General features: G+C 36.0%; 1 protein-coding gene across 1 annotated transcript in view; it reads left to right on the forward strand.

Moving 5' to 3' along the window:
• The window catches only part of NRXN1 (neurexin 1), a 698,461-nt gene that overhangs the window by 57,438 nt on the left and 626,414 nt on the right, over positions 1-14,609 (forward strand). The window contains 1 exon segment of the mRNA XM_058420099.1: positions 10,681-10,698. Coding sequence (XP_058276082.1) covers positions 10,681-10,698 — 18 coding nt within the window.

Consider the following 14,609-nt stretch of genomic DNA (forward strand, 5'->3'; position numbering starts at 1 on the left):
GAAGAAAGCTCAGTTGCCTTCAGAAGAGCTGACCTTGGCCTCTTCAAAGGTTTACTCAGAAGAGTCCCATGGAACAAGGCCCTGGAGAAAAAAATGTTTCAAGAAAACAAGTTAATATTTATGGATCACCTACACACACACATGCACACACACACAAACCAACAACAACAACAACAAAACAAACAAACAAAAAATACCCCAACCAAAACACAAACAAAAACCCCAAGCCTACAAAGGGTGGAAACAAGGACAGGTAGGGCTGGGAGGAATACAGAATACAGAATACAGGAATACAGAAGCACTGTCTGAGCATTCAAGAGTGAAGTGAAGCCCAAATGAAATTTCAGCTCTCGAGGGATGTCAGAGACAACAAGAAGGGCTATTATAAGAGCATTACTAACAAAAAGACCAGGGAAAATGTAGACCCATTGGCCACAAGACAGGGGGCATGGTGACACAAGAAGAAAAAAAGATGAGGTCTTGAATGCCTTTTTTCAGCCTTTACTAGCAGAATCAACCTTCAGGAATCCCGTGTTCCTGAGAAAAAGAGGAAAGGGTAGACCAAGAGAGAGGTACCTTGGTGCATGTCAGAGAATGCTTATGCAAACTGCTGATATGTAAGTCCATGGCACCTGATGGGATTCAACCATCTCTGCGGAGTGAACTGTCACCTGTCATTGTGAGGCCACTCTAGATAGTCTTTGATTAATCATGGCAGCTGGGAGAAGTTCTCAAAGACAGAAGAGTGTAATTGTCATTTCCATCTTTGGGAAGGGCAAGAAGGACCAGGGAGCTACAGGCTGATAAGAGTCACTGCATTCTCTGGGAACAGGATGGAGCAACTAATCCTGGAAACCATTTCCAGGTGCACTAAGGATGAGAAATCATCAGGAGTGGTCATCATGGCTTCACCAAGGGTAAGTCATGCTTGACCAACTTCATAAACTTCTGTGAAAGGTTGACTGATGGTGGTAGATGGGAGCAGAACACAGTGGTGACTACCTGGACTTCAGTAAAGACCTTGACACTGTCTCCCATAAGATTCCCCTAGGGACAGCACAGTTTACCCAGAGAGATGGTGGAGTTTCCAACACAGGATATATTCCAGAGCCATCTGAGCATGACTCTGGGCCATCAGCTTTAGGTGACCTGGCATGCACAGGGAGATTGGTCCACATGACCTCCAGAGGCTTTTTCTACCTTAATCATTTTGTGATTTTGTGATTCTGTGCTGCGGATTAACTCTTAGGAAGAGAAGAACTATGTCTTGGGTTAATTTCTATTAACCTGAAATATAGGATTATTTTGAAATATTTACTACTATCTACTACTACTAGAAATTTTATTTGTGTAGTTCTGAGATGGGAACAGTCATAGATGATAAATCAGTGTAGCTCACCCTAACACCATGGATTTGCAAAAGCACATCAGGTACAGTTTCTCCTTCTCAGAGCCAACGTTTTCACCAATACTGAACTAATGCCTGAACGTTTGTTGCATCACTTAGGAGTGTTATAAAAGTTACAATATATAACCTCATGCCAAGTAAATAACAGTTTGACCAATTCATATCAAAGTGATTAATGAAAATCAAGAATAGCTCTAAAACACCTCACTGGTGTGAGGTTGCACACCACTGGTTCTGGTTGCAATGTGTGTGAGTACTCTGAACACATGGAAGCTCAATCCAGGCATTCACATGGCTACCAAAAAAACAAAACAAAACAAAACAAAACAAAACAAAAAAAAACCAACAACAGCACAAAACAAAACAAAAAAACCCACAAAAAACCCAAAACCAAAAACAAACCAAAACCCACAAACAAACAAACAAAAAATCCTTTGCAGTTTCTGTAAAATCTGTGGAGGAAAGAAGAAATATATCAGTTCTTACTTTAACTAAGGATGACCAGATTTTAAGTGAAGAAATGTTGATTTTTTTTTTTTTGTTAATTGTAAAATTTCTTGTAATTAGATTGTCATTATCTATAACAACTAATTAATCAGAATAACATTCAGCATTATGACTGAAATGATTGTAGACTAGTAAAGGAGAAAATTAAGTTCATTTAAAAAAAATAACGATATCTATTTTGTTCACTTGCAGTCATAGATAGCTATGATTAAATTTTAATTTGATGTCAAATTAAGGACTCAGTTACAGTATGCTGACTTCTAGAGTACAGCTATTCTCACTTCAGAAGAAACTCCCATTTTGATGAGGAGAAGGTTCATTGTTTATCATATTAATGTCTTCCAAAGGCAGCTTCAGCTCAGTTCACATTCACAAAATGAATCTCAGTAGTAGCCAAGAAAATTTCATGGTGGCGAGCTAAAGAACTATACAAAAAATTTTTTTTGAATATTGGTACTCTATTTTTAATTAAGTACCATGTGTCTTCTACATTTTTGGCTGCTAACTCTCAAGAACACTTCATACCAAATCATCTTCAGCTGCCTGTGTCAAAGTCATGGCATCAGGATAGCACATAAACTTCCCTCTCTTTTTTTCTATAAAGACGGTGTGTGAATACAAAAATATATCTGTCTTTGCATGCTGTCCTGTTAATTTTGGTGTTGTACCCTTCAAGGAAGGCACAAATATCCAGCTACAAAGCCAGGGCCTGAGTGAATATCTCAGATAGGCAAATTGTGCAGTCATATGTTTTCACTCTTCGGTAAGTTCTATAAAGGCCAAATGCTATATTTGCACAGTCGAGATTGTGTAAGCATAGATAGCTGTCAGTACAGCATACAGTAAATAATAATAATAATAATAATAATAAAATAAAAAAATTTTATGAAGTATTGTGTAAAGATAATATCCCTCTCATGGACAAAACCCAAGTCCTGTCCTCCTCTGAGTGTCCTGCTCACGTTATCCACTGGATCATTGCCTCTGTAAAGCTGCCATCCAGTTGGAAAATTGCTTCTGCCATTCAATCACTGAACAGCATTTTTACTCTCTGTCAGTTCAGCTAATCTTATTCTATTAATAGGTCTAAGAGACCAGTTTTGCTGAAAGGATGATTGGAGAGGGATTTGATTTCTTCTGATAGTAACTGGACCTGAATTTGCAGCCTCTTGGATAGCCATAATTGACTATCTAAGAGACTGCAAATTGACAAAGCACAGTGCAACAAGGAAATGTTGGGCATGTTTCTACTCTCACATACATCAAAACAAACATGAGTAATCCCAAAAAATTCTTCATTCCTCATTTCACAGCAGTTTATTAAAGAATGTATTGAAATAAGTTGCATTATGAACTTCTCAAATTAATTTCAAAGCGTGTATCCTTGAAATAGAAATATCTGTGTCACCCCGCATCACTTTCACAGAACAGACATTGCTCTCTGCCAACCAGAAGAGTTAATTCTGTATGAAAGGTTTTGATAGGAATAGCCTGAAAATATATTTTCATGACATATACCCAGCAGGGCGAAACTGAGGAAAATCCAAAGTGATAAAAATAATTCCAGGAAGAGAAGAGGAGTTGTAAAGTGAACCATATACAGTCAATTGTAGTTCTAGTCAGTCTATCTGTTCTTTCTGACAGGAAATAAGACCTCTAGTGATTACAGAGAAGTGGTCCTAATGCACAAAGCAAGGTGAAATGTGTAAATCCCAGAGATTTTCAGTGGAAATTGAAGTTATCAAATCCAGAGAGATAATTCCAGGGAATAAATGGGAAAAGAGCAGCAGTTCTTAAAGAATATCTGATTACTGAGTAAAATACATAGATTTACATTGTGTTTCATTTCCTACTTACACATGGAAATGAAAAGACTGAGGAGGGAATGTGGTTATTTTATTCAACCTCACATAAGCAAATGATTTAGTTCTCTTTTCATTACCTTTATTACTATTATTAAATTCAATTATTTAAAAAAAAAAAAAAAAAAAGCTTCCTTGTTGTGGTTACTACAGCCATGACAGATTCAGGAATGCTTGTCCCACTGACTGATGAAAATTTCTTTATAGGATTGATGTCTTGTAGGCAGGTCATAAGTATTGTAAAAATGAGAGTAGCAAGACCCACTTTGGGGGAAAAAAATTAAATCTAATGAAGTGAGAAAATATGGCCAAAGTAAAATTGCTTGGGATTGTAATACAATTAAAAAGTAGTCTTTTATGTAGACATGATCTCTTCACTGAGACTGTAGAAGTTTGTACGGTAAAAACTACTAACAGATGAGAACAGGTAACTTTGCAAAATTGTCAGTTTCAGGAAGCTGTGGAGAAAAGGGAGATGAAAGTATCAAAGATGTGCTTATTTGTCAACTCCTGTGGCTCCAAGGACACAAAATTCCATTCAGATGTGCAGTATCTAAAAATATGTAAAAAAACCCCATCAAGGATTAATAGCATAAAAATAAAGCAGTGTTAAATGTCTTCATGTTTGATACACTTGTGATAATAAGTGTAAGAAAAGTGATAAATCTGCACAGGAATGAAATAGCATGAAAAAGTGTTGCTTCAGAAAGAGTAATGATTTAATTATTTCTTGAATCTGATCCTGTTTCTCATCTGTTTCTCATATACCTGGAGAAGGTATTAAAAAATACAACAGGTGATAGAAATAAATTGTGGCTGGAGATATTGTCCTGTTGTAGACCATAGGAAAAATAGGTGTTTGTCTGAATGGGTTTTTTTTTCACCCATTGTATTTGAATTCTTCATAAGAAATATTTCTCAGTGAAATCTTTTTTTGTAAAAGGTGCAGAGATTCGTTCTGAGAAAACAATTTATTTGAACACTTTTCTGTTTAACAGAATGTCAAAGTATTTGGTGCTATTTATGCTTGGTTTCTGTTCTCATTTAACTAAAGAAAAACCATAGATTCATAGGAGTTCTGTCCAGAATGTATCACTATGAAAATATTAACCTGACCTCCTAAATGGCAAAAGGCAGAATCTTTTCCAGTGATTCCTACGAGGCAGCCCAAAAGCAGTGATTGATATACAGTCTCTGTTAGAGAAAAGCTCTGTCTTAAGACTTCAGGGAAGAATTTCCAAGAATTGCCAATGTTTGTTTTAGCTTTATGAAATATTTTTGTCTTTTCAGTTTGAACTTTTCTGACTCTTGATCACAGTCTTTGTCTGGTTGAAAGGACTTCTATCCTAAGCTATCAGGAACTTTTGATAGTCATAGACTGGGTTCAGACACGTCTTCATCTTATCTTGGATATATTCAACAGATTGAGCATCTAAGGGCTTTCTTTGTAAGACATGGTTGTGAAGTTTCCTTAGGGTTTTAATGACATGAATGACTGTGGGGATTTTTTTTTCTGAAACCTCTCTCATTTCTTACTTAATTTTAAGTATACGACCACTGGAACTAAACATGGTAACAGATTTAGTTATGCCACAAAAATAATGCTGTTTTCTATTTCTGTTCATTATTTCTTTGCTTGTGCACTCAAAGCTTGTACTTCACCCCTTACTTGCTGCCTCACACGTGGAGCTCATCTACATTAGCTTAACTTAAATGATCTTGTCATTATTTCATTTTCAAAGCACTTGCGATACTGTCCAGAAAAGATGGCTTCACTTAGAATAAATTCATGGATGCTACTAGGATTTACAGAAGCGTGCTGAATTTATACTGATGGCTTTTTCTTGTAAAAAGCTGATAAAAACATCTGATTGTCCCTAATGATCCTCATTTGACAGAAAGCCTTGTCCTTATTTTCAGTCAAAGCAGTCCATCAGTTCTCCTGACAGGGTCTCCCCTTCCTCCCAGGTCCTGAACAGGGCAATCCAGAAAAGAGGGGATCCTCATAGAGATGTAGGTAGAGAAGGAAACTAAAAGGGGGCCAAACTGCTGTTATTCTGAATTTTCTCCTTTCCACCTAAAAAATATCAGTGAAGTCCCTGTCATATTTCTACCAACTGCACTGGAAAGTCCTCTGAATGGATCTCTCCAAAGCTGTGTGGAGACTGGGGGGCTGTACATTGATTTCAGACCTAATGGAGCCATGCGGAAATGTAGAAACTCCTGAGCCCTCTTGCCTAGATTCTGGTAGATTTCCAGATTTTGCTTAAGAATACCAACAGGATTGGGAAATGTTGTTTCCCTATTTCTCAATACTCAAGAAGGCTGCAATAAAATCAGAGTATTATACTAGATACTGTAGTGTATCTTTATAATCCATTTCTGATTATTCATAATTATGGTCAGTAATGGCAATATAGGTGCAGTACATTTTTCAAAAGTACATTTCTAAAAAAATGCAGATAATCCTAATGGAATTTGTCAGCTACACAGCACTTGAGAGGATCAATGCTCATGACCATGGATATTTAAGATATTGCTTTAGTTCATCATTATTGGCTATATGACTGTTCATGCTTTATAGCATACTTCATAACATACTTAATATTTTCATATCCTTCCCAAATATTTTGTTTTGAACCCCATGTGAATAAAAATAATTTCTCTACCAATTTGAGAAATGGATGGGACAGGCTAAATTACACTGTCCAAGAAATGTTGGGACCAGTTCCACAGATAAAGCTGCCCCAGAAATGATACTTCTGGATACAGTTTTGTTCAGTAGATAAATTTAGATAGAAGTAAAATTATGAATTATTATTTGAGAAAAACAAAATATTTTATCTTAAACTTCTAGCTATCCATTTTTTTACAAGACACCTTCATAATATAGCTTTATTTCATGCTATTTCACCATTTGCCAAACTTCTGAATCCCTTTTGAAATTTCATAAAATATTTCTTCAGTATGTTATACCTTCCTTGCTGTATTGTGATTGTGAACTAAATTGTCATGAGAAAAAGAAAAAGTGCTATAATGAATGCCTCTGCCAATATGCTATTTCTTATAGTGTTGTTTCTGCTTTTGTAATTTCAAAGTACTAATTACTATTTCTTCTGTTTGTCATGAAAATACATTTCTTGCATAATTGTGTGGCTAAGGTGTAAATTCTCTTGCAGATGAAAAAAATATAATAGCAGAAATAACCACCAAACATAGAAAGAGCCAGGTTTGGTGGGTTTTTTGTTTGTTTTTTGGTTTTTTTTTAATCAATGTTTCCATGAAGAATCACCAAATATTAAAACAATTCTTTAATTAGTAAAAATGTGATTCCCATTTTCATTTCACAGTGATTTTATACTAAAATAATTAGAATTGGTTGCGCTTTTGCTGCAAAAAAACCTATGGAGCAGAATCTGTTCTTAGTTCAGTAGGGACAGCCTGAGACAATTCATTTGGAGATAAGCCAGATTCACAGCCTGGGTAAGTTGTACAGTTCCTCTGATTTCAACTGTGTCGCACCAGATTTAAATCAACTCAATATTTGGCTCAATATGCACCGTCAACAGTTTACACACAGCACTGAGAGCAGACTGGCTGGAGGAATTAGGTTGCAAACACAAAAAAGTAGCAGGGCAATTAATTTTTTTGGTGGTGAGCATGGGGCAAGGTCTTGGAAATAAGCATTTGCAGTGGGTAAGAACTCTGTAGTCCTTCAAGTGAGGAGCTTGGTGTAAAGTAAAAAATAGAAAAATACCCACTTCTCTTTGAAGTCAGAATGCTGACGGTCACCTGTTTTCTGGGTGAAAAGTCCTTGGTACTATCAGCTTGTGCAGAAAAGGAAAGAGCTGCTCTGTGCCACTACCTGCAGCATTTGGAGTCAGCATTTTGTGTCCTGAAAACCTTAGGTTCCACTGCTGTCAACAGAGCTACAGAGTAGACAAGGTCACTCAGAGTGGACGGATAGAAATGTGGGTAAATTCTGTGTGTGGCTGAATCATCAGCAGCTACAGAAATGTGTAGTATGGCTCTACTCACCTCCAGGTACAGATATATTACAACAATGCAAATCTGATGGCATAAATGCAGTTACTCCTGATTTAAATGAGGAAAATTTTGTTCCCTCTGAACCGCAACTTGATAGTATACATGGCTTTCAATGAATTTTCTTTTTTCCTTTTTTCCTTTTCTTTTCTTTTTTCTTTGTTTTGTTTTTGTTTTGTTTTGTTTTGTTTTGTTTTGTTTTGTTTTATTTTGTTTTAAGAGTGGCTGGAGTAAGCAAAATGAATAAAAAAGCAAGGCTAGAATTTGGGCCTTCTGGCTTCTTAGATTCTGCTTAGAAGAATAGGCCATGCCTAGAAACTGAGAATCAGGAAAGGCAAAAGAAGTGTTAGTGACATGGAAATATATCAGCCATCACAAACAAACTACTTTAATTTTAAAAAAAGTGCTTAATGCTAATCTAACATGAAAGCCTTGTAATGTACCATAAAGAAGCTGAACTATTGTTTTTCTTAGATTGCAAAACTCTTTAAGATGGTTTAACTTACCATGACAAAGACCTGTGGAGGAATGAATCTTCATTGCTGTTTATTAGTGCATGGGGGGTTGGCTATATACACTGTTTAATTCACAGAGCAGGAATTTGACTCTTTCCATTTTATTTAATTCAAAATGTTTTGACAGCTTAACTTGCTATCACTAAGAGTTTAACCAATCAGGCATTTAGGGGAAGCTTCTCAGCTAGTATAAATCTTTCTGGTGAAAGTCATCAAAAAAGGTATACTGATTATTGCTAAGAGGAGGACTTATGATATAAACCGAAATATGCTAAACCCTGTAGCCAGATGAGTTTAACTATCTGATCTTGCCTATGATGTCATTTTCAGAACCCTTTTCTTTGAGGCTGACACCATTATGAACTGAACTGGCCTGTCAGGAAGTTCATATGATGGTTTTTAAAAATCGTGTTAAGCTAAATATGGCAACCAAAAAGAATGCCATGGCAATGTTGGTATTGCGATATACCAACACTGTGATAAACAGAATTAGATGAAAGAGCCTGAAGTTATACAACAATTGAAATAACTAATTTATTTTTCATTGAGTTTGGGTGGGTTTATTTATTTTTTGGGGTTTTGTTTTGTTGTTTTTTTTTTTTTTTAACTTAAAGAAAAGAAATTACTATATGCAGCAAAAGGGGGAAGGCTCTTCCAGAAAAGTTTTTCTAAGAGCCACTCCAAATATCACTCCAATTTACATTGTGTATAAAACATAATGTATTTATCTTGTGAAACTTCATGTTCATCATCATCTCAGTGAATTTTATTCTGCTTCTTGATTTAGAGTGTGTGAATGGAAAAGGCAAATTATAATATCTAACTGTATAACTAAACCTTAAGCCCCTATCATTTATAGCAGTAATTATTTTTAAAGTGGTAAACTTTTCAAATTATTTGTTGGAATACTGTCAAGTTTTGATGACCTTTTTCATTGCTTTCTGGCATTAACTTATAAAGGCTTTTCACAATGATAAGTGACACATTCTGGGAGGAAATGGCTGTGCTTAAAAAATATCATTAAGCCCCGTTCTGTGTAACTTGTTTACTTATTTTTTTATTGGTTTACAATATATAAAAATTAGTTTAGTTTTGTGGTCACATGAAAAGGCATTATTCCTATAGGATGACTCCATGAGAAATGACCAGAAAAGGCAGAACTGGCCTTCAATTTTCACTGGTTTCTCAGCTCCCTTCCCAGGAAGAGCTGGTGGAGATGACATAAACTTCAGCAAGAGATCTCCCAGGCATTCAGACTGCTGTGTTGTCATCATTACCCATCTCTTTGTTGGTTTCACACAGTCCCTTTCCTTGACTTCTGTAATGGTTTTCCTTCATTATTTTACCTTTCCTATTTTCTCTCTCCTATCCCCTCCTCAGTCATGATCATAATGGGTAGCAGAGAAATACTACCTCAAAATCACCTCCCCAGTGGAGTAGCAGAGGGCTGTAGACACTAACATGAATTTTAGGACACTGAGCCTGTTTCTCAGCTTTAAATTCTGTCCACTTTATTAACTGGGGCTCAATTCTTAGTGCCCTTTTGCTTTGTAAGCTTTGGGAGAACCTCCTTTCAATATGAGAGCCCTGTATTGATAGACTGGGTATAAACAATTGTTGCTTGTCGATAGTGGCCTTTCCTTAGGCAAAATGCCTTTGATCTAATCAAGGGGCAGAACCCATTCTTGGCAGGGCTGTGGCTTTTGCTGGCTGTACCATGCAGAGAATTTATTGATTTTTTACAATGTGCAAGATTCTGATGCTGACTAATTCTATAGGACATGATCCAACAATTCTAAGTTCCACTTTTTCCCTGCTGGATTTGGAGATTTGACCAGAGTGCCTCTCTAATGACTACAGGATCAGCCATGCTGCCTGTGGTAACATCTTCACAGCATATTCAAGAATTTAAGTTATCTGAAGTTTAAAATTATCTACTTCATCATCCAGGAAAATTCAGAATGGTAAAGCAGAACCAAATGAATTTATAATCCCTATCACAAATGACTGGTGGTTTTAAAGTATATACTTACAAAATCTTCTAAGAAGACCCTCTGATTAACAGTTAATAATAATACTTGCATTTACAAAGGGCTGCCCTAAAACCCGTACAATGTTTGCACTTTGGCAAGAGTATTTTTTTCATATCACATACATTTTGTTAAATAGAGAAAACACTGCTTCCCTGGTGCTTTTTTTTTTTCCCCTCTGGATTATAGCAATGGAGCACTTGCATGTTGTGTTTGATGCCTTGCATGATAAAGACATGCAATGGCAAGTTCCAGTCTGCATGCTGCTTAATGAATGTTTTCCTTTTCTCTCCTTCCCTGTTATGTGCTTACAGAAGACAACTATGTGGAAGGTGGGTGCTTTCTACCTTATTTTCCTAAGCTCTTGTTTTTCCCCTCTGTTCAGTGGGTTTGCTTAATGTTATAAAAGTACACATATCATTCAGTACGGTAAGTTGTATTTTTTTCCCACAAAGAGTTATACCAGTTTGTTGAATAAGTGTGATCTATTTTTTCAAACAGAACACAAGCAAAGCTCCTTGGCCTTATTGCCATAACTCCAGAATATCCCCACTGAAACAACAGGATTCATACTCGTGTGGCTGACTCCATATCCAAAATCTTTCTAGAGATTTGCAGGACTGATTTCGTCTCATGTTCTGTATGAAAAGCACTTCAAGAAACTATTTGTCTCATCAATATGGTACCTAAATCCTCCCAATAAGATAGTAATGGATGTTAAATTCCCGTCTTTTAATTGCCTGGGAAAATGGAAAACACTTTTCTCTTTCATACCACAAACCTTGCATACTCCAATATCCTTTACAGCACAAAGCTTTAGGAAAAAAAGGTTTTCTGTCTAACTTTTTAGCATAATGCACTTGCCTTTTGGACACTGTAAAAGAAGCAGCATGTGATTTTAATAATAATGTTGGTATGTAATTAAGTCCCTTTAAAGAAAGTATGGCATAGGGCAGTGGAACCTAAGGCACAATGCCATCTACCCTGAATATTGGTAAGTAAGTCTATTAGCTGGTAAAACATATAATAGTTTTAAAGTATTTTTGCTTATAAGCCAAAAAGTGTAGGTGCTTTTTTATGTACAAATGTGCTTAAAAGTCTCTCTGGTGTGAATCTTTGCATACTGGATAAATGACTATCTATTTGAAAAAAATTAGTTTACCTATCTAAACTGAAAAATTACTTTCATTTTATTTCATTCCAATATTTTAAAAGCTATTTTAAAAGCAAGGACTTTGTAAACTGACTCATATGCAAATTGACTGTCCTGGAATGATTCTTACCCAGGGTGCTCATGTGAGCCACTCTGGGGTCTGAGTTCATTCAGCTTTCAACTCACCATGGGCCACTGCCTGCCTGTTCAGAGGTGGTTTTCTCAAGAAGGCTTGAAGTGCTGGTGCTTCATTTCTCTATGCTGCTGTATTCAAAGGTGAAAACAGGTGCTCAGATTTACCACACAGATGGTGCCCTGCAATTTTATTAATATATATGTTTTCCCAAGGAGAAGGAAAATTCAAACTATTCTGGTGCTTTACTTGTGGGCACTATCATGCTGGTACATGTCAATAAAATTTCGTTTTAATTGTGAGATAAAAATATATTCAACAACACTGGGATAGAAATTCTAGCTGAAAAACATAAAAGCCTAGAAATAACTTGTATAATTATCTTGTATTTGATCTATGCATAAAGCTCTTACTGGTGTCAACATGAGTCTCAAAATTTGAATTAGGTTCAGTATAACTAGATAAGGAGGTTCAATTGCATTTCACATATTCATTTATGCACAGCAGTACAAGATAAAACCTGTATAACAGTTAAACCAGACTTTACCTGAACCTAATTCTTAAAACTGCAATCTTAAATTTATTCCAATGCAGGTCTGGATACTTATGCATACATTAAAGTTACAAAGCATGAATATGTAAAAAATGGAAGTGTAGAGTTGTGTATCGAAAGCACACCTTGAAATCTGAACTAAAATTTTTCACCTTTGATCTCTGTGATATCTAAGCATCTCTGTAAATTAGGTGACATAAGCAAACAGAAATATGTAGTATTCAATTTTGTATATACTGTTGATAAAAAGGGCTACTGTGTTTTCATTTTACTGAGGCTGTACTACACTTTAATACCTTCACTGAAGGTTTATCATGTTTAAATTTTGTTTTGGCCTGTGCTCTGCATGGAACTCGCACACCAAACTATGACAATATCCTATCTTCATATCACCTTCCACTATCTCACCCTGTGCTTCTTAACTCTCTCCGCTCAGAGCCAAGTTTGGAGAGAGTTGGAGTGGATCACACATGAGGGATACCTTCTAAATCTTGAATTCCTAATTCACAAAGAAATTGAAGTAATGGTGCACAAATGAATATTTTCAATGTATGGGATGCGTATATGTGGCTACCTAAAGATAAACCTTCCCAGGTCTATTATAAGCAGTGTTTCATTTTGCATGTGGCAGTGGCTGCCATCGTGGCAGATTTAGCTGTATCGTTTTAAACCACTCTGTGGAATGAACAGGTACAGTGCTAGTAATTCTTTACTCTTCAATAGCCTTCATCCATAGACTGCAAAAATATAAAATAAGGTAAGTATCATCCTGTGCCTCTAGCAAGGAAGTATAGGTGACCTCACAGCTTGCAAATAAAGTAACACAGATAGTGAAACAAAATAGAGTGTCTTGAGTAGTACTAAATTTTCAAATTGGTAGATAATTGGTTTGAGCAGTGTATGTCTTACATTCACTTGACTGCCTCTTTTCATTGAGTGACTCTTAAAATTCAAGTAGTTTTTAGGATGTTTTCAAGAGGTACTTCTGCTATTTATTTTTTTTAAATTATGTAACAATCATCTACTTGCAACTGACCAATTTCACATATCATTTTAACAAAAATAGTAGCTATCAAGAAGTGATAATCTGAAGCTAGAGGTTTTTTTAGGTTCCTATAGCTATGAAGTCCATATGTAAATGTGAGCTAGTAAGAGATCACCTTCTTTGCATTCCCCTGGGAGACAGGACAGTGATTTGTTTGAAAGATGTCATATAAAGCAGTGGCTGAAAAGTCATTATTTAATTAAAGAAAAAGGTGTTGCAATGTTCAACTGGTTTCAATTTCCCTTTATCAAATACAGTTAAGATCAAGTCAAAAGTCTGAGATTTCTTACTGTAGTTGGCAACACCAAAAGTTAAAACCCAAAAGACAAATTAATCAATCACAAGAAGAAACAGATAGTTCCAAAGGCCACATGGCAGGGGATCCAAGCAAGGACAACCAGCACTAAAAGAATTGATTAAGAAAATATCACCTGGTCTTTATACTCTGTGTGTTCAGCAAGCCTCTCTTGCAGCAACACTTACAGAGAAAGAACACCCATGAAAACATTTCTATTCTGTTTCACAAGCTGCAAACTGCCAGTACAGCTGTGTGATGTTTCCCAAGCAATGCTGATGCAGACATCCCTTCAGGATTGCAGTCAGCTTTCGTTTACATTGCTGTGAGTCCCAGGTAATCCCACCAGCTGCAGAGCTCTGCGTTTGGAAACAGAATTTATTGCACAAGGGATGAGGCACATCAGGCCCTTCAGTTTAACTACACATCTAAAACGGGTGACATTAAAAAGCAATAATTCAACAAAACCATTGTTAGTCTACCTGGAACATCACTTGAGATTTGGAACTGATAAGAGACAAATCATTTAGACTGATTGCAGTCAGGATATCTTCTTTGCACTATGCCCAAGTAGTGTGAGTCATTTGTGCACCTAATTTTCCTTGTGAATTAGAAATCATAGAAACTTTCTCTCTAGGAAGTCTGCTTTCCAATAAACAGCACATTTTATAGCTCACCTTCTTTGTGTGAATTCACTTCAATTAATTGCAATTAAGAAAATAATGTATGGCTTTTTGAGAAGAGGAATACATTTAACACATGAACAACCAATAATTTCTGAAACGGATCCTAAAACAGCTAAATTCAACAAGAATAAATCTGTTTTTTAAATCAAACGTAAAAAATGAAGAACCTTCATATATCTAAGAAAAATATTCTCCCAGCATGCCATTGTATTCAGTGAAATTTAAGTACCACTTTATTATCATTAATTAAAAAAGATTAATATTTTTCCTTGAAGAGTAACAAAATTTGGCTCTGGATAAGTGATTATCATTATGGACATCTGCTTTGAAATGTAACTAGACCTATTCTGGTGTGAAGGGATTTCATCTCACAATACA

This window comes from Hirundo rustica, chromosome 3 (genome assembly GCF_015227805.2).
Source record: "Hirundo rustica isolate bHirRus1 chromosome 3, bHirRus1.pri.v3, whole genome shotgun sequence".
Taxonomy (NCBI): domain Eukaryota; kingdom Metazoa; phylum Chordata; class Aves; order Passeriformes; family Hirundinidae; genus Hirundo; species Hirundo rustica.